Here is a 25246-nt window from a genome sequence, read left to right as displayed (position 1 = left end):
CCCATCTATCTCCAGGCTCCTGGGAAGAGACACATGACTTTGGATGAGCCAATCAGAGGGGACCGCTCCCCCCCCCCCCCCGCCACAGTGATTGGTTCAGGAATGGGGCATGTGACCAATCAGAGACAAGAATATGCACCGAGATTTCTTTTTCCCCCTGAAACTTCAGGAGAGAGACACGTACTGCTTCTTGTTGGGTTTTGAAGGAAGGAATATATGAGACTTGGCGAGGCTAATCTTACTGAAACATGGAGATTGAGAATGAAGCCAGCTCCATGGAAGAGAGTAGAGTGATAGATGAAAATGCATCTTTAGAAAGATTTTTTAAAAATTTTACTTTCAGTAGACTTCACTCTTTTTGGCATATAGCACTATGACTTTCTGACAAATGCATAGAGTCGTGTAATCAATGCAACAATCAGGATACATCATCCCATCCCTAATTCTTTGTTTTAAATTTTTAAAGTTAAATCCTAGCCCTGATCCCTGGCAATCACTGCTCTGTTCCCCCATCCCTCCAGTTTTGATTTTTCTAGAATGTCACAAAAATGGAATCATACAGTAGGTAGCTTTTGCAGGTTGCCTTATTTTAGGCAACAAAATGTGTTTGAGATTTATCCATGTTGTTGTATATATATCCATCGTTTGCTTTATTGCTAAGTTGTTTTCCATTCAATGGCTGTACCACCATTTGTTTGTGTATCCATTCACCCACTGAAGGAGATCTGTGAAGATGCATGTGGATGACATTGTTTAAACGCTGCATCCAGCCAGACCTGAAGCTAACCTCCCTCTCCAGCTGTGACTGCCGTTAAATTCCAGTTTTGTTGAGACTTGCATGGTGCGGATTTTCTGTGAATTGAAAGAATCATTTTTGATATCCACAATGGCCGGAGGATGGGAAGGCTAGTCTGAACTAGTGGGAAGTCTAAAGCGAAGACACTCCACATATGATATTCCTACTAATGCAGTCACACAATCACAAGTCACATTATTGGGTTCCCTCACGGTATGTCCCTGATGGGTGGCAGGAAGTGACACCTTATTCGACACAGAGGGAAAGTGAATCCCAGGGGGATGAAGTGACTTGGTGCATAAATTGAGCTGATGGCAGACGTGGGACGTCAGCCCAGGTGTCCCAGGCGTCCTTTGCCTCTTGTAAGCCTCAGCGACCTCCCTATATCTGGCAATGGCAGAGCTATCAGGGTTGCTTAGTGAATTTCCCTCTCTTACTTAAACAATCTCTATGGGGTCCAATTTAGAATAAATATAAATGGAAATTAGAGCAAGCTCGTCAACGTTTCCCACTGTTCAACAGCTGGCGGTGCCTTATAGGAGGTCAAAATTACTGACACTAAGATCTATATAATCTGTTCAATAATGCTCTTTTTACATCTGGTGCCCTATGGAAACCTCTCACGTTGGCTTAAGAGCGCTTCACTTTGTTTCTCCGAGTGCCTGTATCTCCTTGCTAATGAAAGCACAGTTTACCTTAAGGAAGACATGTGAAGTTTGTTCCAGCTTTTTAGTAGGGGCAGGATCAAAGCCGTACAAATTGTTAGCCTGTACAATGTTGTCTTAGTTAGGTATCACTAGCTGCTGTAATAAATAAACCCCAGCAGGGGCTCAACACATCATAAAATTCTTTCTTGCTCCCATCTAATGTGGGTGCCATATTTGGCAGGTGGCTCTCCTCCAGGTGGAGACTCAGGGGTCCTGGCTCCTCCCAGCTTATGGCTCTGCCATGGCCTGGGGCCTCAGAGTCGCCTGCCTCTCACTGGTGGAAGGTAAAAGATAAGAATTTTGACTTCAAAGTGATATGCAAGACAGGCTCTTATCTCATTGGTCAGAACTAGTTACGTGGCCACGCTAGACCGCAGGAGAGGCCGGATGGTCCCTGGCTGAGCGGCCATATGAGATACAGTGGATGGAAAGTTTCTGGTGCTGTCTTTTTTTGACAGGTAGACATCTCTCCAATAGACCCGATGCCTTGTGGTCAAGATTAAGGCCACTCTCCCTTTACCCCACGCTCAAATTTCCAGCATCTGTTCAACGCTGTCCTCCCCTGCTTGGCTAGTTCTGGGTTCGTGCAGACAAAGCCTACGCGTCCTCAGGGTCATGCATGCATGTGGGGAAAATAAAATGGCTCAGGATAACTTTCAAAGAAAGGCAATCGTCTTCCATGCCCCTGTAGCTTTGGTCCCTCTCCCTGACGTCAGCCAGGTCCAGTCATTTCTGATTTTAGTTCTGTTAGTGGTGATTATTTTTATCATTCTACATACCATTCCCTATACCTGTACTCCTTGCGTTAACAAATTTCAACAGCAGCGCTCTCTCTGTAAAAGACGAGAATTTAGCTGATTTACACTCCTCCTTACTTTCCTTTCTTACCGGTTAACACTGTATTTGGCTGTAAGTCACAGAAACCCCTGGCCATCATAGCTTGTAAATGGCCATCTTCCTCCTGTGTCTTCCACAGGGCCATCCCTCTGTGTGTATCTATGTCCTAATCGCCTTTTCTTACGAGGACCCCAGTCATGTTGGGTTAGGCTTAGGCAAGTGGGAGCTGATGTTATTCCACTGGCTCTTTAATCTCACGTTGTGGTTCGTCCCTTCTGACTTCCAGCATTACTTTCTCAGTGTGCACCTTCAGTGCGCATGGTTGCACGCTGGCTGTTTCACCTCCGTCCCCTCTCAGGATGGGAGCCCCAGCACCCACACTTTTGCACCTGACCTTCCCGTCAAGGGTTAATTCAGGTTCCTTAGAGAAGAGGTGAGTTTTGACTGGAGATAAAGACCAAGTATTCTGCCTTTTACTATGGGTGGGGACTTTGGGAGGAGGGCTGCCTGGACGGGGTGTCCCATCTGCAGAACTCAGTTACTCCCTTGGTTTTCAGGGAGTAAAACCACTTTCTACTCTTGTCCTCACTCTATGTGCCAACATGGAGTCGAGAGCCCCTTGGGGCTCCCAGTGGGCAGAGCAGTTCCAGCTCAAGCTTTCCCCTGTTGTCTTGCCCATCAATGCGCTTTCATCCACTTACTATCGTCCATAAATTTGTTGAAATATTTTATCTTCAGATGGCCCTCCTCCATTTCTCTTGTTCATAAGTTTATTCCTTTCTGTACTTTTACGCTTTTATTTCTCCGGGGTTTCTGTAGAGATGCAAGGAAATGAGTGTGTTCAGTTTGTTACTTAAAATCAAGTTCCATATCTTTCTTTTTAAGGGAAAAAAATGTCAGTATGTCAGTATGACAGTACTGACAGTATGTCAGTATTTCTCTTAGATTAAATAAGCAATAAGTTCATTCTAGAAAACTTGAAAACGCATAGAAAAATGTGGCAGAATGGACTTCCCTGGTGGTGCAGTGGTTAAGAATCCACCTGCCAATGCAGGGGACACAGGTTCGATCCCTGGTCCAGGAAGATCCCACATGCCACGGAGCAGCTAAGCCCGTGCACCGCAACTACTGAGCCTGTGTTCTAGAGCCCGCGAGCCAAAACTACTGAAGCCCGCGCACTCTAGGGCCCGCATGCCGCAACTACTGAGCCCGCGTGCTGCAACTACTGAAGCCTGCACGCCTAGAGCCCATGCTCTGAAACAAGAGAAGCCACCGCAATGAGAAGCCCGTGCACCTCGATGAAGAGTAGCCCCCGCTCGCTGCAACTAGAGAAAGCCCGTGCACAGCAGCGAAGACCCAACGCAGCCGAAAGAAAAAAAAAAAAAGGGATAATGAAGAAAAATATGGCAGACAGTGGCAAGGCATCCATAACCCCCATATGCAGACCTTCATCTTCGGGTAAGGGTCTGACTGGGTTTGGGGCAACTTGATGGAGTGAATCTAAAGTGATCCTGAAGACAAAAAAAAGAAAATAAGCAAGATGAACTGATAGAATTTTTTTTTTTTTTTGAACTGATAGAATTTTGATAAAGAAGAGTATTCTCTCAATTTTAGGGCTCCCATAACAAAGTACTGCAGATTCTGTGACTTAAACAACTGAAATTTATCCTCATGGTTCTGGAGGCTGGAGTCCAAGGTCAAGGTGTGGGCAGGGCTAGTTTCTCCTGAGGCCTCTCTCCTTGGCTTGTAGACGGCCGTCTTCTCCCTGTGTCCTCACATGGTAACCCCTCTGTGTGTGTCTGTGTCCTAATCTCCTCTTCTTATAAGGACCCGTCATACAGATTAGGGCCCACCCTAACGACCTCATTTTAACTTAATTACCTCTTTAAAGCCTCTATCCCCAAAATACAGTCACATTATTTTTCAATTAAAAAACCCTTAAACTATGAAGTCAAATGAAATACTTCTGCCGGCTGATTCAGTTGTGTGCCAGGTACGTTATACCCCAAAAGAAACTTCAGATGGATTCAAGAATTAAACGTAGTGCATACAATTCGATAAGAGGGTAGATCTGAAGTATTCTCATCACGAAAAATATCAATTCATATACCCATCACCTCAGATTCATCATCTGAGGTGATAGATACATGAATTAGCTAGATTGTGGTGATTTGTTCACAATGTAAATCATCAAATTGTACACCTTGAATATATACAACATTTTTTCCTTTTTAAAAATTGAAGTATAGTTGATTTACAATGTTGTGTTAGTTTCTGGTGTACAGCAAAGTGATTCAGATATATATATATATATATATATATATATATATATATGTAGATAGATAGATATATCCTTTTTCATATTCTTTTCCATTATGGTTTATTACAGGATATTGAGTATAGTTCCCTGTGTTATAGAGTGGGACCTTGTTGTTGATCTATTTTATATATACAACTTTTAATGGCCCAAAATACCTCGATAAAAAAGAATTAAATGCAAAAATGTAGACACACACATGAATATACATATACCCACCCATGGAAATCCAGTTGAGAGTATAAGTGAGTATATATTTGATCTTGGGATATTGGGAAGGACCTTTATGGCATAAAAGAAGTGGTGGACCTCATGAAGAAAAGATTAATACTCTTCCTTATGTTTTAAATCTTGTACACTGGCCTTGGATGGTCTATGTAGAATATTTGTGCCCCCAGATCTTGCCAGAGAATGTAGTCTCAAGACCTCTGCTACTTAACCACTTTCTAAGACCTTAGCTGGTTTGGTAAGAAAGCACGTTCATGGAGGAGAGTTTGAAGGGTAGAATTCTCCTCTAGGATCTTATTCTGGATTTTATTTTTCCATCAGGCCAGACCTTCCAAGACCTGTCAGCTGTCTTGCCTCACAATCCTTTGTCCTCTGCACAATCGCCTTTGCCTGATGGTCCTTCACTGTCGCATCCCACCTTGTGCGGACAGTACCACAGGGAGCCTGCTAATAAATTCACTGTATTGTAGGGATGCCATTGTGTCCCTTGGGGCTCCACCAGCAGAGGAATTTCTCTCAGAGCCAGGAAAAGCTTTGCTTCTTGCTTTCATCTTATGAATGGTGTCCAACTAGTGACCTCATCTCGTGCTTTGAGAGCTGGACAATTCAGAGGCACATTTACAGTCCCTTTAGTCATTGCCGAAGCTCTCACAATGTAGACTTTTCTTGCTAAGCTTTCCTCTGGCAGCAGAACATAGCGGCTAAGGGTGCAGACTCTGTCTGGAGCTTGACAACTTGGATCCACTTTCCCCTCTGCCACTTACTAGTTCTGGGATCTTAGGCAAGTCACTTAACTGCCCTGTGCCTCAGTTTCCCCATCTATGAGTGGGGCTGATAATCAAATCCTCATAATCCAAAAATTGTGAAGATTAAAAGAGTTAATACCTGTGAAATGCTTAGTCTAGTGCTTGGTACATCATAAGGATTGTAAATAAATGATGACTATGATGATGATTCTTTTCTTTTCTCGTTGCCCTTATTTCTCTATATTTTTTATTATCACTGTAATTTATAGTCATATCTAATCCTTAATGGATTTACTGGTATATGACCCAAGACTTGCCCTCAAGACAATGAGTGACTATTCATTTTTGAGTACCGGTACCCGCCTGCTTTTTGAAAGTTCACTTTATGCCACTTGGCTTTTACGAAAGAATTGCATTAGTACCATTTTCCGCTAACCTGAAGGAAATCTAAAGAGGATTTCCCCTTTTACAAAAAAAAGGCCAAAAGTGAAACGAGTGTTGAGCGTTGGTTTTGCAGTGAGCCTTTACAGAGGTATCGTGCACCCCGACGGGTGAGAGTGGCACCACCAAGCTCCTTCCCCGGAACTACATACACCCAGCATCAAGTCGCCATAGCTTTGAACTGTGTGAGCACCTGTGCCTTATCTCCCTTTATTTTGTGCATCCGTTAGCAAGATATGCTCTAAGGTAATTGCTTCTTTGCTTTGTGCCATTTCGGCTTACGAAAGACTTCACAGGAATGATTTACTTTCAGATAGCGGGGGAAACCTGTATACACAAAGCACCTACTGTGTACCAATAGTGTCTTTGAACTTTTAGTGGTGTTTCTTTTCACTGCTGTTCAGTTGAATCATCTAGAGAACACAGAAACAATTGGGCCCCTCCCCGAGACCATTTAAATGAATTCTGGTGGGCAGGGCCAGGTATAATACATATGTTCTTTACCATGTGTACTTACTACGTAGCCAGAGTTCAGAATCCCTATCTTAGGATGTGGCACCGTGTCTAAAAGGAGTTTACCTTTGTGTGGAGATGAAGTTGGTGTCCACCTCCTCCTGAATCCCACATTCATATTTTCACCTGTCTCCCCATCATCTCTCCCTTTCACCTTAACTCGAATGTGTCCAAACCAAAGTCTTTATCTTTTTCCTCCAGACCGGATGTTTGTTATTCCCATATTCTCCATTCCACTGATAGTTCTACAAACTACAGTATAGTACCTAGGAGTTCTCCATGGTTCCTGCTACGATTCTGCAGCCTCTGATGGGGACACACAATTCTGGATTCCTGGCTTCTTCTCTAAAAACTCTCACTTTCTGGGTTTTATTTTGTGTTTCTCTAGAGTCTCCCTGTCTCCCTCTGGACCAAGAAGGAATTATGGGACAGCCTGGAGATCAAGGAATAAGAGTTCTTCCTTTCCCCAGTGGGCTCGATGTGTGAAGCTCTATAGGGCGGTGGTTAGGGGTGTACACTATAGAGCCAGTTTTTTGGAATCCTGACCTGGAACCATCATTTACTAGACTTAATGCCTCTCTGCTGCAATCTTCTCTTCTGACAAATGGGATCTCAGTTGTTAAGTTACTGTCTCTTAGTTCCAAACTCATCTTTCCGTTCTCTGGTCTTTAAGGCTGGGGGCTGGAATCTGAAAACCACGTTTCTCTTAGCCAGTTGTTTCTTGTTAGTCTCTGCTAACGGGGGTGGGGGTGGGGGATGCTGTAGGAGGTTGCAGGGCTGGAGCTGGGAGAAGGGACCTGCTCCCTGCTGTCTGTTCCTGTCTGCTTCCTGTCTGCTTCTCTTCTGCTTCCTGTTTTCCCCCTGCTTCTGGTCTGCTCTTTATCTGTTTCCTGTCCTTGTGAACAACCCATGTTTGGCCACACAGGGCTCCCCACTCTGAAATTTGAGAAGAATCTTGGGACAAAGGCGAGCATCCCTCCTGCCTGATGACCAGCTGGCCTTGGTGGCTTCATGGCCTCCTGTCTGTATGGTCTCTCCTTCTCTCTCAGCCATGGTGTATTTTATCTGGTTGAGAAAGACAGAAACTCATCTGACTTCTCCCATCTTACTGTTATATGGGTGGCTTTTGAGTTCAATAGTTAAGTATTTGCTGCCTTTTCTTGGTTATGTGATCAGTGACTTGTGTTTCAAATGCAGAGGCGTGGAAGGATCTGGTCCCCAGGGTACAGTGACGGGATACAGGTGGGGGTGGGAGCAAACTGGATGAGGATGTACAATAAATTCCACCACAGCTGGTAGTTCATGAATAACTCACCACTTGCACTTCTCCTCCTTAACCTGAGAGCGTTTGGTTTGACTTGTTGCATTGGCTACTCCTCCTGAGGTTCCAGGCCATGTGCAGGGGTTTACAGGTAGCCGTACTTTTCCACATTTACTGCTACCTTAAAGGTATGGATCTCTGGCTGCTTTGCCAGCAACTGGGTCAACTGTATCTATTTTCCTGCTCTACCTGGGAATCCAGGCTGGTACCTGGGATAGGAGACAGTCACCTGTGACGGTAGAGTGATGAAAACCTCACTGGGTGTGTAGGGATTTTGTCCATGAACCTGGAATAGTGAGCATTGAGTTCCAGCTCCTTCAGCTGACCTCCATATAGCCTTGGCCTCACCGTAGAACCACCAGGCCAGTTGGCCCTAGGGCCATACAGAGAAGTGGAAAGCCTTTGGAATTGGACAGAGCTGGTTTGAACCCTAACTTCGACCATGTTCAAACTGCTTAATTTCTCTGTGCCTCAGTTTCACCATTTTCCAAAAGGGACTAACTGTTCATCTCACAACCATTGTGATAATCAACGGACGTAGCAGTTATATATGCCCAGGTGTGTTGGCACACCACAAGTGCTCTGTAAGTGCTGTTTCTCCTTTAAGTGGTATTTTTTCCTTCCATGTGAGAATTGCAGTGCTTTGCTTGGCAAACCTAGCAACCAGCTTAGTGACCACAGCGATGTGATATTTGAGAGGACATGAATGGAGTAATAATGTGATGGACCAATGATTTGTTAATACTAATGATATCTATTAACAACCCTGGGGAGAAGCCAAAGAAAGGTTCAGAAGGAACACAGAGAGATTTATTCTCTCAAGCATTAAACCATGGCAGTCTTAGTTGATGGACATTCACTCAGCACATATTTGTTTACCTTCTTCTGCTAGGTACTGGAGATTCAGCAATAAACTGGATATCAAAGTCTGTGCTCTCATGAGCTTGAATTTTAATAGAGAGACTAGATAGAAAATAAACAGGTAAAAACGTGAAGGCTAATTTCATGTGGTGACCGTGGCCTTGAAGAAATGTAATAGGGAGGTGTGATTAGTGACTGGATGTATTTGTCAGGCTTTAGCCAAGAAAAGAGAAACCACTCTAGTTATTTCCACAGAGGGAATTTAATCAAGGGAATTAGTTACTCAGGTGATGGAAGATCTGTGAAACCAAGGCGGGCATGGTAAACACCTTCTGGGAATGGTAAAGTAATCCAGAAATTAATAACAGCCGGAAGCTGCTACCAATTGGACTGAAGGGACAAAGTGGGGAAATTGGATTATCAGAACCCAGAAGCTGGAACTATCCAGTAGATATTAGAACTACTGCCTAGGAGAGCTGTATCTGTGGTGGGGAGCGTGAAGAGGGCTGGAATCAGAGAAGAGGCACGGTCTCTGCCAGGAAATGCTGGCGGACAAGGGGAGAAATACCTCTCATGCTCCATCTTCTACCAGAGCATCCCATTGCATCCAGAAGCCAGGGAGCAAAGGAGCTTGGGAAATGTAGTTTCCTGTGATGCAGAGAAGAGCAGGGACAGGGCTGGAAAAACCCTTCCTGAGCTGAGAAATCCTGGTAGGAAGGAGTCTGCTCTGCTCACAGGTGGGTGATGAGCTTTCCCAGCAAGTGCAAAAGTTCACAGAGGAAGACACAGAAACAGGGTGGAGACAGACAGGAAAACACGCGCGTGAATGAACTCCTGGTTCATTCCTCCACCCCAGAAACAAGATCCACTGCACCATTCTGAACGGATATGAATGCTTCCAAGGGCCTCCTTGTAGCTTCTGGCCACTGTGACCATGGACATGGGGGTGCCCAGATGGTGGCAGCTATTCTTCAGGACCACTCTTTGACAGATCAGCGAGCAATCTCTCTTGCTGCTGGTTTTCAAAGACCTGGCCATCTGGCCCACTGGAAGGAGAGCCTTCTATTCCTGGCTGTGCATGTCTGTGTTGTCTTGTGGGAATGAGAAGAGACTCAGCTGCAGACATGTCACAGGCCTTGACCCTCAGGTGGGTGACCAGGAGCCACAAGACTGGTACTCAGCTTCCAGGTAGGGCTGGCGATGGTAGTGGAAAGGTTTGTGAGTCTGTGGGCTGCATTATCTTGGAGCTGCAGGTCCCTCCACTCCTGACCAAGGCACGTGCCCAGGAGTATTTTTCGCGTGCCAAGCACAGCAGTGGTGTCCACCCACGCACTTTGGGTCACAGAGTCCCTGCCGGGACTCCCAGCGCCCTGGGAGCTGCTTCGTTCCGGGAAGTTGTTAGTTTCCCCCCGAAGTCCTCTTTGGGGCTTCCTCAGAGTCACCTGCCAGTCAGAGTGCCCTTGAACCACAGAGCATCCGTCCGGAGCACCTTGTGCTCTTGGTGAACCTGCACTTGATTTTCTTCTTGGCTCATAAGGGGGGCAGTGACGAGAAGCCCTTTGCAGCTGGGCCTCACTAAAACTTCCTCATTTTCTATTTATTTATTTATTTATTTTTGGCTGCGCTGGGTCTTCATTGCTATGTGCGAGCTTTCTCTAGTTGTGATGAGCAGGGGCTACTCTTTGTTGCGGTGTACGGGCTTCTCATTGCGGTGGCTTCTCTTGTCGCGGAGCACGGGCTCTAGGCATGCGGGCTTCAGTAGTTGTGGCGCACGGGCTCAGTAGTTGTGGTGCGCGGGCTTAGCGCTCCACGGCATGTGGGATCTTCCCGGACCAGGGCTCGAACCCGTGTCCCCTGCATTGGCAGGCGGATTCTTAACCACTGCGCCACCAGGGAAGCCCAAAACTTCCTCATTTTCTGCTCTCAGGACCCACCTCATTCAGTCGGGTGGTGAAAAGCCCTCTAGGAAATCAGCAGACTGAATAAGGCCTCATTTCACATTCAGAACTCCGGCCACATGGTCTGCCTGCCAATGGGAAGAAGCATGGTGCCACTATATGACATTAGGGGACTAAAGGTAGGGGTGTTAGCTTCTCAGACCCCGGATGTCTGTCTAAGGACAGTCTCTCGGCTTCATAAAATGCTCCTAAATTTGGATGTCATATCTTGTGGCAATCTGGTTTGAGGACAAAATGAGGATCTGGCAGCTGATATTTATGGCTTTCCATATCAGCCTTCAGACAAAATTTGTATTGCATTTTGCTTGAGTTATGGTGGGACAGGATTGTAAACTTCACACTGTTATTTCAGATAAAATGCAGGCTTTGGCCATAATAAAGAAGAGAGAAGGCTCAGCTTTAAATTTCTTGTAAATCAATTCTTGAGAGGTATAAAATATCGATGTAAATGATAATGAAAAAATAAAACAAGTCCACAATGGAAACAGAGCATATTAAACTTTGCATTTATTTTAATTTCCCTTTCCACATCTGTAAATAAGTCAGAATTTAAACCTTGCCTTGGGCTTCGCCTAGGGTTTATGAGAAGGTAAAATTTGAACCTCTTTCTTCCCAAATCTGGTCGGCTGTGTGCCCACCCATCTCCGCTGAAGCATATTGTCAGGCTTTGGAAGACAGACTTCCCTCGTTGCCAATTAATTTATGGGTAAATTCACCAAGAATTTAACTTCTTGGTTTGGAGAGGGGAAATAAACCAACCAAAAAATACTTTAAATTTCATCTGGAATGGTGTTTCTGCATTGCTTGACATTGTCAAAATACAAATTGCCCCTTGGTGGCGGCAACAGCTAAATCTTTCCTTTGGATGAGACTCCTTCTTCAAAGTCATCTCTCTTCCTCCTCCGTCTTTGATCCGAATCCTGCCCGATCTATGGGGATGCAATCTGGAGGAAACCCAGGTCTATATTATGAAAGTGAATTTATCATATGCATGTTTATGTATGTATATATATTACATACATAAAATATCTACTATTGAAAATATATTTTAAAAAGATGTGGGATAACTTAAATCAAGATTTGACGTCTGTTCTTTCACTTAAGATGTCGTAAGCATTTTCTCACGGCGCTACATATTTGTTGAAATTTTGGTTTTGATGACCGCTTAATATCTCACACAGAGTAAGACTTTAATCATTTATATAATCATTGCCCTCATGATGAGTTTTTAGGTTGCTTCCTGTGTGTTGCTGTTATAACTCATACTCGTGTTGACGCTTGCACATTAACCTCCTTTCTGATGATCTCTTATTTCCTTCTCGTGAATTCCTAGGTGGAGAATTATTGGGACGGGCGTTTTGAAGGGTCTGAATGTTCACTTTTGTAACTGCCTTGTGTAGGTTAGCCGCGCCTTTCTCCAAAGTTTGCCCGCTCCGTGAGGCGGAAACCACATCTGTCTTGCCCCTGTGATATCCCTACCAGGGCTGGAAATATAGTAAGTGAGTAGTAAATATATTTAGATAGATAATTGGAGAAATGAATAATGAATAACACTTCTCCTCCAGTAATTAATCTGACCCAGGACTGGCCATATTGATGACACTTGAGAACTTTCTTTCTTTCTTCCCCCCTGACCCCATACACATTTTATTTGGTTGCACTGGGTCTTAGTTGCAGCAGGCGGGCTCCTTTAGTTGCCGCATGCGGGCTCCTTAGTTGCGGGACGTGGCTTCCTTAGTTGCAGCACGTGAACTCTTAGTTGCAACACGCATGTGGGATCTAGTTCCCCGACCAGGGGTCGAACCCCGGCCCCCTGCATTGGGAGCACGGAGTCTTAACCACTGCACCACCAGGGAAGTGCCTCCCCCCTCAGCTTTACTGAGATATCACTGACCTGTAAAAAGTGTATATGTTTAAGGTGTACAATTTGGTGTTTTGATATATGTGTACATTGTGAAATGATCACCATAATCAAGCTAATTAACATATTCATTACCTCCACCTAGTTATCGCTGTGTGTGTGTGTGTGTGTGTGTGTATGTGTGCGTGTTGAGAAGATTTATTTTAAAACCCATTCTCTTAGCAAATTACAATGTACAATACAGGGTTGTTAACTATGTCGCATTGCGGTACATTAGCTCTCCAGAACATGGTCATCTTGCTTAACTGAAACTTTGTACCCTTTGCCCCACATCCCCCCTTCCTCTCCCCCCAGCCCCTGGCAGCCACCATGCTACTCTCTACTTCTACGAATTTGACTATTTTAGATTCTGCATGTAAGTGAGATTGTGCAGCATTTCACAGAGAACTTGCCTTCTGAACACCTTCTTGGAGAAAGGATGCGTCAGCCCTTTCGTGGTTGTATCTGTTTCACAATCTCCTAATTACAATTTTGCCATCCACTAGGAAAGGAAAGCTCACCAAGGACAGCCCTGAAAAGGCCAAAAATTATTTAAGTCAACAGAAAACTGTATTTCACAGAATTTGTAACGGCTGCAGAAAAAATGTTACCAGGAGTCAGAGTCAATGGAGTATTTATTTGCCTTTTATCCTCTGGTGATGCTGTATTGTAAACACTGCCGCCTGGTTTATTTCCTCTTGCTCTGGTTGGAAGCCAGGCTCCAGGGGCAGAGGTTTATTTCAGGGCAAGGAAGAATTCCTGTCTGTTCTTGGCCTGATTTGCCAACCCTGGTTCCTGGTGGGCTGTCTCCACTTTGAAGAAGCTCTTTGGGTCTTTGCTCTTTGTGTTTCCCCACTTGAAAGAAACACACACGCACATATACATATGCCCACATATACATGTTTATGTATATTTATATGTATTTTAATTAACAAAGTAATACATGATTATCATAACAAGTTTTAAGAAGGTAGAAACATAAGTGGTAAAAGGCAAAAATCCTTTCTGGATTCTATAGATACCAAACATAAATATATGTACACTTACATATGTACATATAGAATCTTAAAAAATTACCTAAATAGGATCATATGTGATACATTTATAATTTTTTATGCTTAATGACATATTGTGGACATTTTTTCAAACATGCTGATATAGCTCTGCTTCATTTTTCTTACAGCTGCCTGTTACCCCACTGTAAAAGTGTATAGTTTATCTGGTCTCCTCTTACTAAACTTTTGGAATGGTTTAAACTAGTAAATAATAATAATGATAACAGGTAAAGATTGAGCATTTATGTGTGTCAGCACTGTTCTAAGCACTTCATATTTATTAACTCGTTAATCCTTACAATCATTTTTATTTATATCCTACTTTATATGAGGACGTTTGAGGCACAGAGAAGTTAAGTAACTTGCCCAAGGTTGCTCAGTTAGGAAGTGGCAGAGCCAGGATTCAAATCCAGTCTTCTGGCTCCAGCACATAAAATAAGTTTGTCTGCAATTCAAAAGGATGCTGCAGTGGGCATCCTTGTAGATAAACAGATCTTTATGAATTCTCACTCGTGTTTCGGAAGGAGAGATTTCTAGAAGTGGGAACGCTGAGCCATCGCTTCACCCTCATTTCAAAAAGAATTAGGTGGTGTCTAAACATGCACGTGGACACCACATCTAGGAGGGATGGGAAGAAGCATAAATATCAAAGTAATCAAGCATTAACACGTCATATACAATGGTCCAGTGCCTGGTTGTAGAGTGGGCTTGGTAGGTGTGCAGCTTACTCTCTGGGGGGGTGACTGCAACAGAGATGACCACGATCCTCTGAGTTCGGGGCTTTGCAAGAGCAAGAGGGTGCGACGTTTTCCCTCCAGGGGGCGGTAATTCAGTCACAGGACGATTGGATCAGTGGCACACGGGGCTCCTTCCCACCCTTGCCCTGGTTATTTCGGAACACACTTCACGTAATGACAGGACTTTCACCGCGAGGAGAGCCAGGCGTCGGATGGGCGTGGCCAGTGGGCGTGTGTTGTGCGGACGGGTGGAGGCGGCCCTGCGTTAATTTCATCTCCTCTCCGGACGCGGCTCTCATTCTCCCTCTGCTTTCGTTTCTCGTGCAGTGACGGAGAGCCGCGCCATCGTGGACAGCCTGCAGAGGTTTTCCTCGCTCCCTGCTTACCTTCCCACGAGCTTCCACGTCTCTAACGCAGAGGAGTCCTTCTTCCTGAAAGAGGCCAACCAGGACGTCACTCGGAACTGCAGTCTGCAGGCCCGGGCGGAGTCGTTCTTTATCTACCGAGCCAGGAGCCCCCCGATGGTCAATGCCAGCTATGGGCCATTTTCAGTCGAGAAGACGGTCCCCCGGGAGCTCATGCTGACCTCTGCACCCTTTGGCAACATGGGCCAGTTTCCCTTCAACTGGAAGTTGAAAGCCCACATCCTCGGCAGCTCCATCTACTCCAACAGACCCAAAGTGCAGACCTTGTTCTACATCACCGGGATGGGCTGGGCCGACGGCGACCCTGCGGAACAGCTGCCCTGCGTCAAGATGTTTGCTTTCCCGGAGGCCAGGGAAGTGGCGGCCAGCTGTCGGCTGCAAGGGACCCCTGGGCTGTGTGTGGCCGAGCTGGAGGTGCTGCCCGAGTGGTTCAGCTCTGGGCTGGACCTGGAGCCCGAGGAGGAGATCCCGGCCCTGCTGGGCGGCACGGCCATGGAGCTCTTCTTCACGCTGTACCCGGCCGACCCGGCCGGCCAGTGTCCCCTGGAGGAGGACAGCAAGTGGGAGAACAACATCCACTCGGGCCAGGACGGCCCCCCGCCAGCGCCTCCAGCCCGGGAGAGGATCGGGAGTGTCGTGGTCTACCCGACCCAAGACGATCTGAAGTGGTCCCTGCTGAGCCTGGATGAGAACGTCGTCATCTCCGTACCTCTGAACCTGGTCCGGGAAGGGGACACCGCCACCTTTCTGGTCTCTCTGGCCAGTGGTTCTGTGGCTGACCGCTTCACCCTTAGGTAAGAGGCGTTGCGGGCTTGGATGGGATGGAAATCAACTCTTTTTTTTTTCTTTTTTTTAAAATTAATTAATTAATTTATTAATTTATTTTTATACATTTATTTTGGCTGTGTTGGGTCTTCGTTTCTGTGCGAGGGCTTCTCTAGTTGCGGCGAGCAGGGGCCACTCTTCATCGCGGTGCGCGGGCCTCTCACTATCGCGGCCTCTCTTGTTTGCGGAGCACGGGCTCCAGACGCGCAGGCTCAGTAGTTGTGGCTCACGGGCCCAGTTGCTCCGCGGCATATGGGATCTTCCCAGACCAGGGCTCGAACCCGCGGGCCCTGCATTGGCAGGCAGATTCTCAACCACTGCGCCACCAGGGAAGCCCGGGAATCAACTCTTGATCGTCAATGCGTTGTTAGTCTATCAAGTGGCTGTTGATGCTTTGCTGAGGATCCAGCATCGTGAGGAAACTTACAGACATGAAATAAGACCCATCGAAACAACACGCCGGACAACGTAAAGCAGAGTATTTGGGGGTGGGCCCTGGGCATCCCTATTTTCTAAGCACCCCCTAAGTATAATTCTGGTGTGAAGCCAGGATTAAAACTTCTGCTTTGAGAGCAGCAATTCGGGCTGTGAGGTCCAAGTTTGTCCCCTTCAGGCTCTCACGTGATAGTCTGAACCTCTTACTGCCTCCTTGATGTGCCAGGCAGAATCCCATAATGCCCGGAAGTGGACACCTTGTAAATGAATTCCAATTTCTAAATCCATGAAGGAGCTTTCTGAGACAGTGTTTCCCACCTCGCAGCTTTTCATCAGTAAAGAATCCTTTGTCAAAGCAAAGCAGCTGTCTCTATCTATAGGACAAAGACTTGGTTTTAGGATTGCAGAAAGTGAGGAACTTCTCTGCGCTAGGGGGACAAACCTGTCTTTAGCTGATTTTGCTCACATAGGTTCCTGGGTAGCAGTAGGAAGCAGCAGTAGCTCTGCTACATACCGGCTGTGTGTCCTGGGGCAAGTCACCTAACCTCTCTGGGCCTCAGCTTCCTCTTTGGTAGGATGGGGATAATGATGGGATCTATCTGCCAGGGTTGTTGTGAGGATTACACAAGTTAATAAAGTTCGTAGAATAGTGCCTGGCACATGAGGAGTCTCCACTGAATGTTAGGCTGTGGTGTTTCCCGGTCCTCAGACGCCGAGCTGGTAGACATATAAACTGCAGTGCATGTGGGGCTTTGTTTTGCTGGGTGCAGGTGAGGAAAAAATCAGAATTAATCGTGAGCCCAGTATGGTCCTTCTGATTCTGACGGAGGCCCTGATGTACCAGATCACGTCTGTTTGGAGGTGCGCTTGTTCAGAGCCTGGCAACGGTATCCCGAGGCTCTGGCAGATCCCAGGTGGGTTTAGTAGCCCGCAGGAAGCAGGCTTCCTATTCGGAGCCCCTTGAGTTAGTCTTGGTGGTAAAACTGATTCAGAAACTGGTGTGGACCCAGCCCTGTGCTAGTCACCCCACTGGTGGGACTGGGGTGGTCTAAAACCCAGTTCTTGCTCTGCAGAGATTCTTCCAATGCCAGGCAGTGCAAGCCGCTCACTATAGACCAAGAATGGCAAAGGGATGGTTTCTGCTTTCCTGCCCCTCCCTCTCCCAAGGCAGACATGACCAGTCAACTGCAGCACCTCAGCACTCTGCTGTGACAGACATTACTAATCTACTGCACTGAGCTCAGAACTCCAGGCAGCCCCTACCAATTCATGTGAGGTAGAGGGTATGACACTTAAGACTAAACTTATTTGCCATCCCTGGTGTAGAGAGAATGTTGTTGGGTGAGAAGTTTGAGGAAAGGGAGAGCAGGTGGCCTGGTGGTCGGGGAAGTCTGGGAGCCTGGCTGGGAAAGGCATTTCAGGACAGGGGAATGTCATAAACAGTACTAGGTAACTTTCACTGAGGACTTAGAATGGTCCAGGCCATGTTCTATGTCGTTTACATGCCTTAACTCACTGAATTCTGACAACAAACAACTCAAGGAGGCAAGTACGGCTATCATCCCCATTTTCCCGAGGCACAGAGAGGTTAAGTATCTTGCCCAAGGTCACACAGCTAGGGAGCAGTGAGTGTGAATCCCGGTGGTCTGGCTCTAGAGCCTGTGCCCTTCACCCCCATGGCCCACTGCCTTTTGAAGACAGGAGGGGGCCACTGCCGCACCCCCAGGCTGCATGTGGCTCAGTCATGCCAGAGCTGAGGGTCAGTTTAGGGAGGGAGAGGCTGCTGAGACCAGAAGAGGATCCAGTATCCACAATGCAGAGCCTCCTGAAGTGTTATCTTCATGGTGAGGAGAAACCCCTCACGTTTTTTCTTTCCCACAGAAGTTAATTTTAGAGCTGAAATGGATTATAACACTGACGTTCCCTTGAGAGGTCAAATCGTGAATTGTCAGTCTCCAGGGAGTAGTATCCACAGGGCGGTTAACGGTGGGGCCTTGGGACTGTCCCAAAGGAAGAACATCTAGCCTAGAGTTTGCAAACTGTGGTCACAGCAAATCTAGGCCACAGATGTATGCTTTTTTTTTTTTTTCTTTCTTTTTAAAGCTCATATGGAATCCCTTAAAATATTGAAAAGAGTTGCCAACCTGTAACAATAGGGAGATCTCATGTGTCATTTACTTGGAAAGTGTTGAAGATTTGGTAACTTGGCAACAGTTGGCTGTAGTTAGGGAGTGGCTTTCCCCTTTAGATGGATCATGCATTGCCTAGTTCACCCCAGTCCCCACTACACCCTATTGTCCCACACCTGGCCCATTGCACTCACCTATCTGGCTCCTGTGAGCATTTAAAAACTCCTGATATAGTGTTGAAAAAAGGGGGATGCAACGCTTAGAAGAGGGGCTAGATTCTAATCTGTGAAGGCAGGCATCACTGACTCATTCACTGTGTGTCAGGGAGACAGAAGTGGTCAGTGGGTGCATCACAGGAAATGAAGCATCCCCTCCATCATCACCGGCATTATTTAGTGAATTAGTTGCTTCATGTAAAGCAATTAGAAGGGTGCCTGGCACCCTGTAGATGTTCAGGAAGTGTTAATTGATACTATTATTTACTATAATTGATGATGTTATTCATACTATTGTGTTAATTGATACTATTTAAAAAATTTTTTTATTGGAGTATAGTTGATTTACAATGTTGTGCTAGTTTCTGCTGTACAACAAAGTGAATCAGTTATACTTATACATATATCCACTCTTTTTTAGATTCTTTTCCCATATAGGCCATTACAGAGTATTGAGAAGAGTTCCCTGTGCTATACAGTAGGTCCTTATTAGTTATCTATTAATATTTTATATACAGTAGTGTGTATGTGTCAATCCCAATCTCCCAATTTATCACCTCCCCTTTCCCCCCTGGTAACCATAAGTTTGTTTTCTACATCTGTGACTCTATCTCTGTTTTGTAAATAAGTTCATTTGTACCACTTTTTCAGGTTCCACATATAAGCGATATGATATTTGTCTTTCTCTGTCTGACTGACTTCACTTAGTATGATAATCTCTAGGTCCATCCGTGTTGCTGCAAATGGCATTATTTTGTTCTTTTTTATGACTGAGTAATATTCCATTTTATAGATGTACTACATCTTCTTCATCCATTCGTCTTCCATGTCCTGGCTATTGTAAATAGTGCTGCAATGAACATTGGGGTGCATGTATCTTTTTGAATTATGGTTTTCTCCAGATACATGCAATCGATACTATTAATTCATGCTTTTTAATAATTATGTATACTGTGCCAGGCTCAAGTTGTATCTCTCATTGTATTATCATGGGCACTGTACAAAGTATTCATGCCCATTTTATGAATGTGGAAACTGAGACTCAGAGAGGTTAGGGGTTACCTGCCTGAAGTTGTGCAGTGGGGAAGCGGTGGGACTGGGGTGTGGGTCTGCATGCAGGAGTTGAGAACTCTCTTTTAAAAAACACTCTTTTGGGCTGTTCTGCTTGTGTAGGTGGGGACTGAGCTTTACCTCTTGAATCTTTCTGGGTCAGCATCTAGAGTTTCTTGTCTTTATGCCTTCCTAGATAGGACTTTTATTTCTTTTTGTTTGTTTGCTTACAGAAACTTTATTCACATGTAAATGATATGACAATAAATTTGATTTAAAAAACCAGTATATAACTATCAATTGCATTCTTATACAAGGATAAAGTTCTCATTTCTTTTACTGGAGTGTAGTTAATTTACAGTGTTGTGTTAGTTTCAGGTGTACAGCAAAGTGATTCAGTTACACATACATACATGCATGTATATGTATATATTCTTTTTCAGATTCTTTTCTGTTATAGGTTATTACAAGATATTGAGTACAGATGACTATTATTTCTTACGCTGTACTTTACGGCCAGAGAAGACTGCACTGAAATTATGGCAATAAACGAAGATCACCCAAATGAGGACACACAGAGCCTATTTATCCAGAGCTTGCTGTATGGCAAGGGGGTCAGTCACCATCACTGGCGTGTGGCAGAGACTCAAGGGCAGACGGGGAAGGGGGGAAGTTTTTCATGGAAACAGGGAGACTCAGGTCTGCTCCGATTGTTGCCCTGGGGAAGCTGCAGGTGGGCTCCCTAGCAGTGAGTATCTTATGTGATGGATCTGGGGAGCATATTTGGCTTTTTTCTGGTTGACCTTGAATTGGAAGCAGAGGCTGTAAAAAGGGCAGCAGGCAGTCGTGGACCAACTTCAGACCTTTCTGGGCTGATTGTTGCCGAGGCTGTGGTTTGGCTTTTTGCCCTGGTCGCTGCAAGGTTGTGGGTCAGACTTTTATTGTCATATATGGTCTGGCTGTTGTCTTTTTGTGTATGCAGGCTCTCAAAATAAAACACTGTTTTTGGGCCTAGGGGAACGTGTTATTTCCTAACATAACTGATTGTCTGTTTTAATCATGTCTTTTATGAATGAAATGTGAGATATTTCATTCCGGCTCAGACGAGGCCCCGGATCAAAGCGTGAACGTGCCCAAGATTCGCTGAGATCTAATTTCAGAGCTGAAGACGTATGGACAGGGGACAGATGTGTGCAGTTTTCATGTGTCACATTGCTATTTCTGACTGCATATTGTATTGGGGCCAGTTTGAACAAAAGTTGGATTGGTTACTCTCTAACACAAATAGATTCTGTTAAACGCTAGTATCTAAAACTGACCCTATATTGAAAAGCCTTTTAGCAAAGGGTTAAAAAGTGTGGTTTGGAGGGGTTGGGGGCTGCTGGCAGGGCAATGCTAGGCTGGATTCGGGGTAAGTCTTTCAGACCAAGAGAGTTTGACATGTTGTGAAAATTTCCCTACTCCATCTATAATGTCTCCAAGGCTGAGAGTGATCCTGAGAAACTTTATCCCTGATTTATGAAAATAGCTCTTTCTCAGCTCACATAGAGACCCTCCTGGGCTGAACTCTCATCCTGTTAGGCTGTGGAGCCCAGTGGTTAAGACTGTAGACCCTGTGGCCAGACATCCTGGGTTCAAATCCTGGCTCTACCACGTACCAGCTGGGTGACTTTAGGCAGGTTACTTAACCTCTCTGTGCCACAGTTCCCCCATCTCTAAATGGGGGCAGTTTATGCCCCAAGTGGCTATTTAGGAAACATCAGCTTTGTGCTCAGCCAGATTCTCCCATTTCATCTGTTGTCACCCAATCCTTCTGGTTGCTCAGGCCAAACATCTAATCACCGGACTGACTTTTGCCATTTTCTTATACATCCCTCTCCATCTGAACGGTCCTCAGATCCTGGGGCTCTTCCTGTAAAGTATCCAGGATCGAACAACTGCCGTTGCTATGACCCAGGTCAAGCCAGGGTCCCCTCTGGGTCCCCTCAGGGATCAAGGAGGCACCAGGAAGCATCACTTCCTGGTCAGCTCAGTCTCCCCCACGGATGTCCTTTCTCTGACATCACTTCCTGTTCCACGCCACTTCCTTGGGGACTTACTCTGTACCTTGCATTGCTAGTTAATGCTCCAGGTTGAGAATGTCAGACACCCCAAAGCCTTCTAGATCCCCTGAGCACATACACCATCTTCCTTCATTTCAGCACCGGCAGAAGGGAGATCAGAAGGGGTCAGAGGCAGAAAATCTAGTTGACTGTGGGGTGGGTGAGCCCTCAGGCTCGAATCTAGCTGTCACTGATGGAACAAATATTTTGTGATCACCTATTAGGTGTCGCCCACCTTTGGTTTGCTTTTCTTTTTTCCTTCTTTCTTTTGAAAAAAACCACACACGCTCTCGTCCCTCATCAAGTTCACACTCTCCAAGGACGAAGACAGTAAACAAGCAAATAAAATTATACGTCATTAAAACCCATGCCAAGGGCCATGAAGGAAACAAACAGAATGCAGTATATTTAAACTTCATTTCATTTATTTTAATTTTTCAAAACTTTTTGTCTTGGGATAATCTTAGACTTAGAGAAAAGTTGCAAAAAAATCCAGATTTCCCCTAATGTGAACATCTTAGGTAACCACAGTATGAATATCAAAACTAGGAAGTTAACATGGGCCTAATATTATTAACTAGTCTACAGACATTATTAAAAAGTGCCATGTGTTCCTGTAACATCCTTTTCCTGCTCCGGGATCCCACATGGCATAGAGTTGTCGAATTTCCTTAGTCTGATGAATTCTGGTCTTCAGTCTTTTTTTCCTTTTTCTCTCTTTCATGACTTTCATACTTTTGAAGAATACTGAGAATGTTCCTCAATTTGGGTTTTTCTGGTATTTTCTCATGATTAGATTGAGGGTGTATGTATTTGTCAGGGATCCCAATGAAGTACTCGTCCGTCTCAGTGTCATATGGGAGGTACGTGATGTTGACATGCCTCATTACCAGTGATGTTTACTTAGGTTACCCCGTTAAAGTGGCGTCTTTCCGGTTTCTTCATTGCAAGTATGCTTTCCCCTCTTTGTAATTAGTAATAGCATCTGGGACGATACTTTGTGACTACCAACATCCTCTTTCATGTTATATTTTTGCATTTTAGCATCTGTTGATCATTCTTGCCCAGAATTTTTAAATAATTGAACCAGGAGTGAATATTACAGGAGAATTTTGGCTCTTCCTGATCATTTCTTATTTGTATATAAGGAAGTGAGCCAATAGCAATTAGTCACCACCGAAGTCACTAGACTTTTTCTGCTGAAATGAGGGAAGATGCTCTATGTACTCAGGCGGTCCAGAAGGCTTTGAGGTGACTGCCTTTCTTGACCTGGAGCGTTAACTAGCAATGCAAAGGTACAGGATAAGTCCCCGAGGAAGTGGTGTGGACAGGAAGTGAAGTCAGAGGAGTGAGATCAGTGCAGTCCAAGGGGGTTAACCAGGGCAGGCTTCCTGGAGGAGGAGGCTTGGAGAGTGGGCAGGTTTTGATCAGTTAAAGGAAAACGGTAGGGCAGTATGATCAAAGAGTGTGGTGTGCCCAGGACCCTCTTGGAAGGCAAGTTTTTTAAAGGGTTAGAATCACTGAGGCTTGCTGTCATATTTCAACTCCCCCTTCCTGGCTGTGTGACCTTGTACAGGTTACTTCACCTCTCTGAGCCTTGCGTTCCTCTCCTATATAAGGAAACTAGTAATAGCATCTGTCTTTTGGGATGGCCGTGAAGAGTAAACGAGATAATGCAGGAAGGTACTTGGCTTCAGTTTTGCCTGTGATGCTTGGTGCTCCTCTCAGCAGCATCTAAGTGGCACCTGAAAGCTTCCTCCCGCACACGCTATGGGGATTCCCGCCACATGCACTTAATGAGCGTCAGTCACGTGCCAGGCTCCCCATTAGACCTTATGTGCATCCTTGTGACAGCCCTGGAACTTACCTGTTTCCTCTACTTCCAGATGAAGAGACAGGCTCACAAGCACTAGGGCACTTGCCAGAAAGTGACAGAGCCAGGACTCCAACCAGACCCCCGCACTTCAAGCCCTCACTCATCTCAAGGCCCCCCATTTCAGATGTTAGTAACCTCAACTCGGGAATTCCCTGGTGGTCCAGTGGTTAGGATTCCACGCTTCCACTGCTGGGGGCCCTGGGTTCGATCCCTGGTTGGGGAACTAAGATTCCACACGCCGTGCGGCGCAGCCAAAAAAATAAATAAATAAAAGTTAAAAAAAAGTAAAAAAAAAAAATCTCAACGCTTACCTTCATACTTAATAGCAAGCTGTTTGAGTAAGGTACCTCAGGTGGCACCCAAAATCCAGGCTTTATTAATTTTTTCCCCCAAAGAAAACTCAGATTTCCCTTGAGGAAACTGTGTGTAGACACAGATGCTCTGAAATCTGCAATCTCAGAGCCCAGATCAAGTCTAGGGCTTAGAGCTCAGGTTTCAGCAGAGCTTAGAAAGGAAGGCAGGTGATTATTTCCCAAACAAACTGTAACCTCCACAGCGTGTTTAGCTAGCTCCGAACGTCGTGTGCTGCATTCAGTGAGTGTATTTCTGTTACTTAGTACACGGTGCTTGGTCCCAACTCTACCCTGCTTTCCCTCCCAAGTTCACTGGAGTCTGGGAGCTCCGAAGGACGTTGGTAGGGAACAAGTGTAAATTTCAGAGGCTTAAGGATTCTAGCTACAGAAGGGGATTTTGTTTTTTTATTGAATGAAAGATTCTTGAAATTCTATAGTGCTTTACAATTTTCGAAAGTTTCACACATATGATTTCACATAATCCCATAATAACCCTTTCCCCCACCCCTGTCTTGCCCCTCCCCCTTTCCCTCTCCCCACTGGTAACCACTAGTTTGTTCTCTACATCTGTGAATCTGCTTCTTTTTTGTTTCATTCACTATTTTTTTAGATTCCACATGTAAGTGATATCATACAGTATATGTCTTTCTCTTTCTGACTTATTTCGCTTAGCATAATGCCCTCCAAATCCATCCGTGTTACCTCAAATGGCAAAATTTCATTCTTTTTTAAATGGCTAAGTAGTATTCCATTCCATATCTGTATCTATATATCTATATCTATATATATATCTCACATCTTCTTTATCCATTCATCTGTGGGTGGACATTTAGGTTGCTTTCATACCTTGGCAATTGTAAATCATGCTGCTATGAACGCTGGGGTGCACGTATCTTTTCAAATCAGTGTTTTTGTATTTTTTGGGTATATGACCAAGAGTGGAATTGTTGGATCATATGGTAGTTCTAGTTTTAGTTTTTTGAGAAACCTCCATACTGTTTTCCATGGTGGCTGCACCAGTTTACCTTTCCACCAACAGTGTACGAGGGTTCAAAAGGGGATTTTTTTTTTTTTGTAAATAAATATATTTATTTATTTTTGGCTGCACTGGGTCTTTGTTGCTGCGCACGGGCTTTCTCTAGTTGCGGCGAGCAGGGGCTACTCTTCGTCGCGGTGCGGGGGCTTCTCATTGCGGTGGCTTCTCTTGTTGTGGAGCATGGGCTCTAGGCATGCTGATTTCGGTAGTTGTGGCACGCGGGCTCAGTAGTTGTGGCTCACGGGCTTAGTTGCTCCGCGGCATGTGGGATCTTCCCGGACCAGGGCTTGAACCCATGTCCCCTGCATTGGCAGGCGGATTCTTAACCACTGTGCCACCAGGGAAGTCCCTGGGAGTTTTAAAAATTTATTTCTTTATTGAGG

At 45.2% G+C, this 25246-nt stretch overlaps 1 protein-coding gene across 1 annotated transcript in view; it reads left to right on the top strand.

The window, feature by feature from the left end:
* LOC137776554 (transmembrane protein 132B) overlaps positions 1-25246 on the top strand; it is a 356123-nt gene that overhangs the window by 122464 nt on the left and 208413 nt on the right. Inside the window, exon 2 of the mRNA XM_068563133.1 lies at positions 14745-15636. Within this exon, the coding sequence (XP_068419234.1) occupies positions 14745-15636 (892 nt within the window). The remainder of the gene's footprint in view (positions 1-14744; positions 15637-25246) is intronic.

This window comes from Eschrichtius robustus, chromosome 14 (genome assembly GCF_028021215.1).
Source record: "Eschrichtius robustus isolate mEscRob2 chromosome 14, mEscRob2.pri, whole genome shotgun sequence".
NCBI lineage: Eukaryota > Metazoa > Chordata > Mammalia > Artiodactyla > Eschrichtiidae > Eschrichtius > Eschrichtius robustus.
This window is presented reverse-complemented; position numbering and strand designations above follow the sequence as displayed.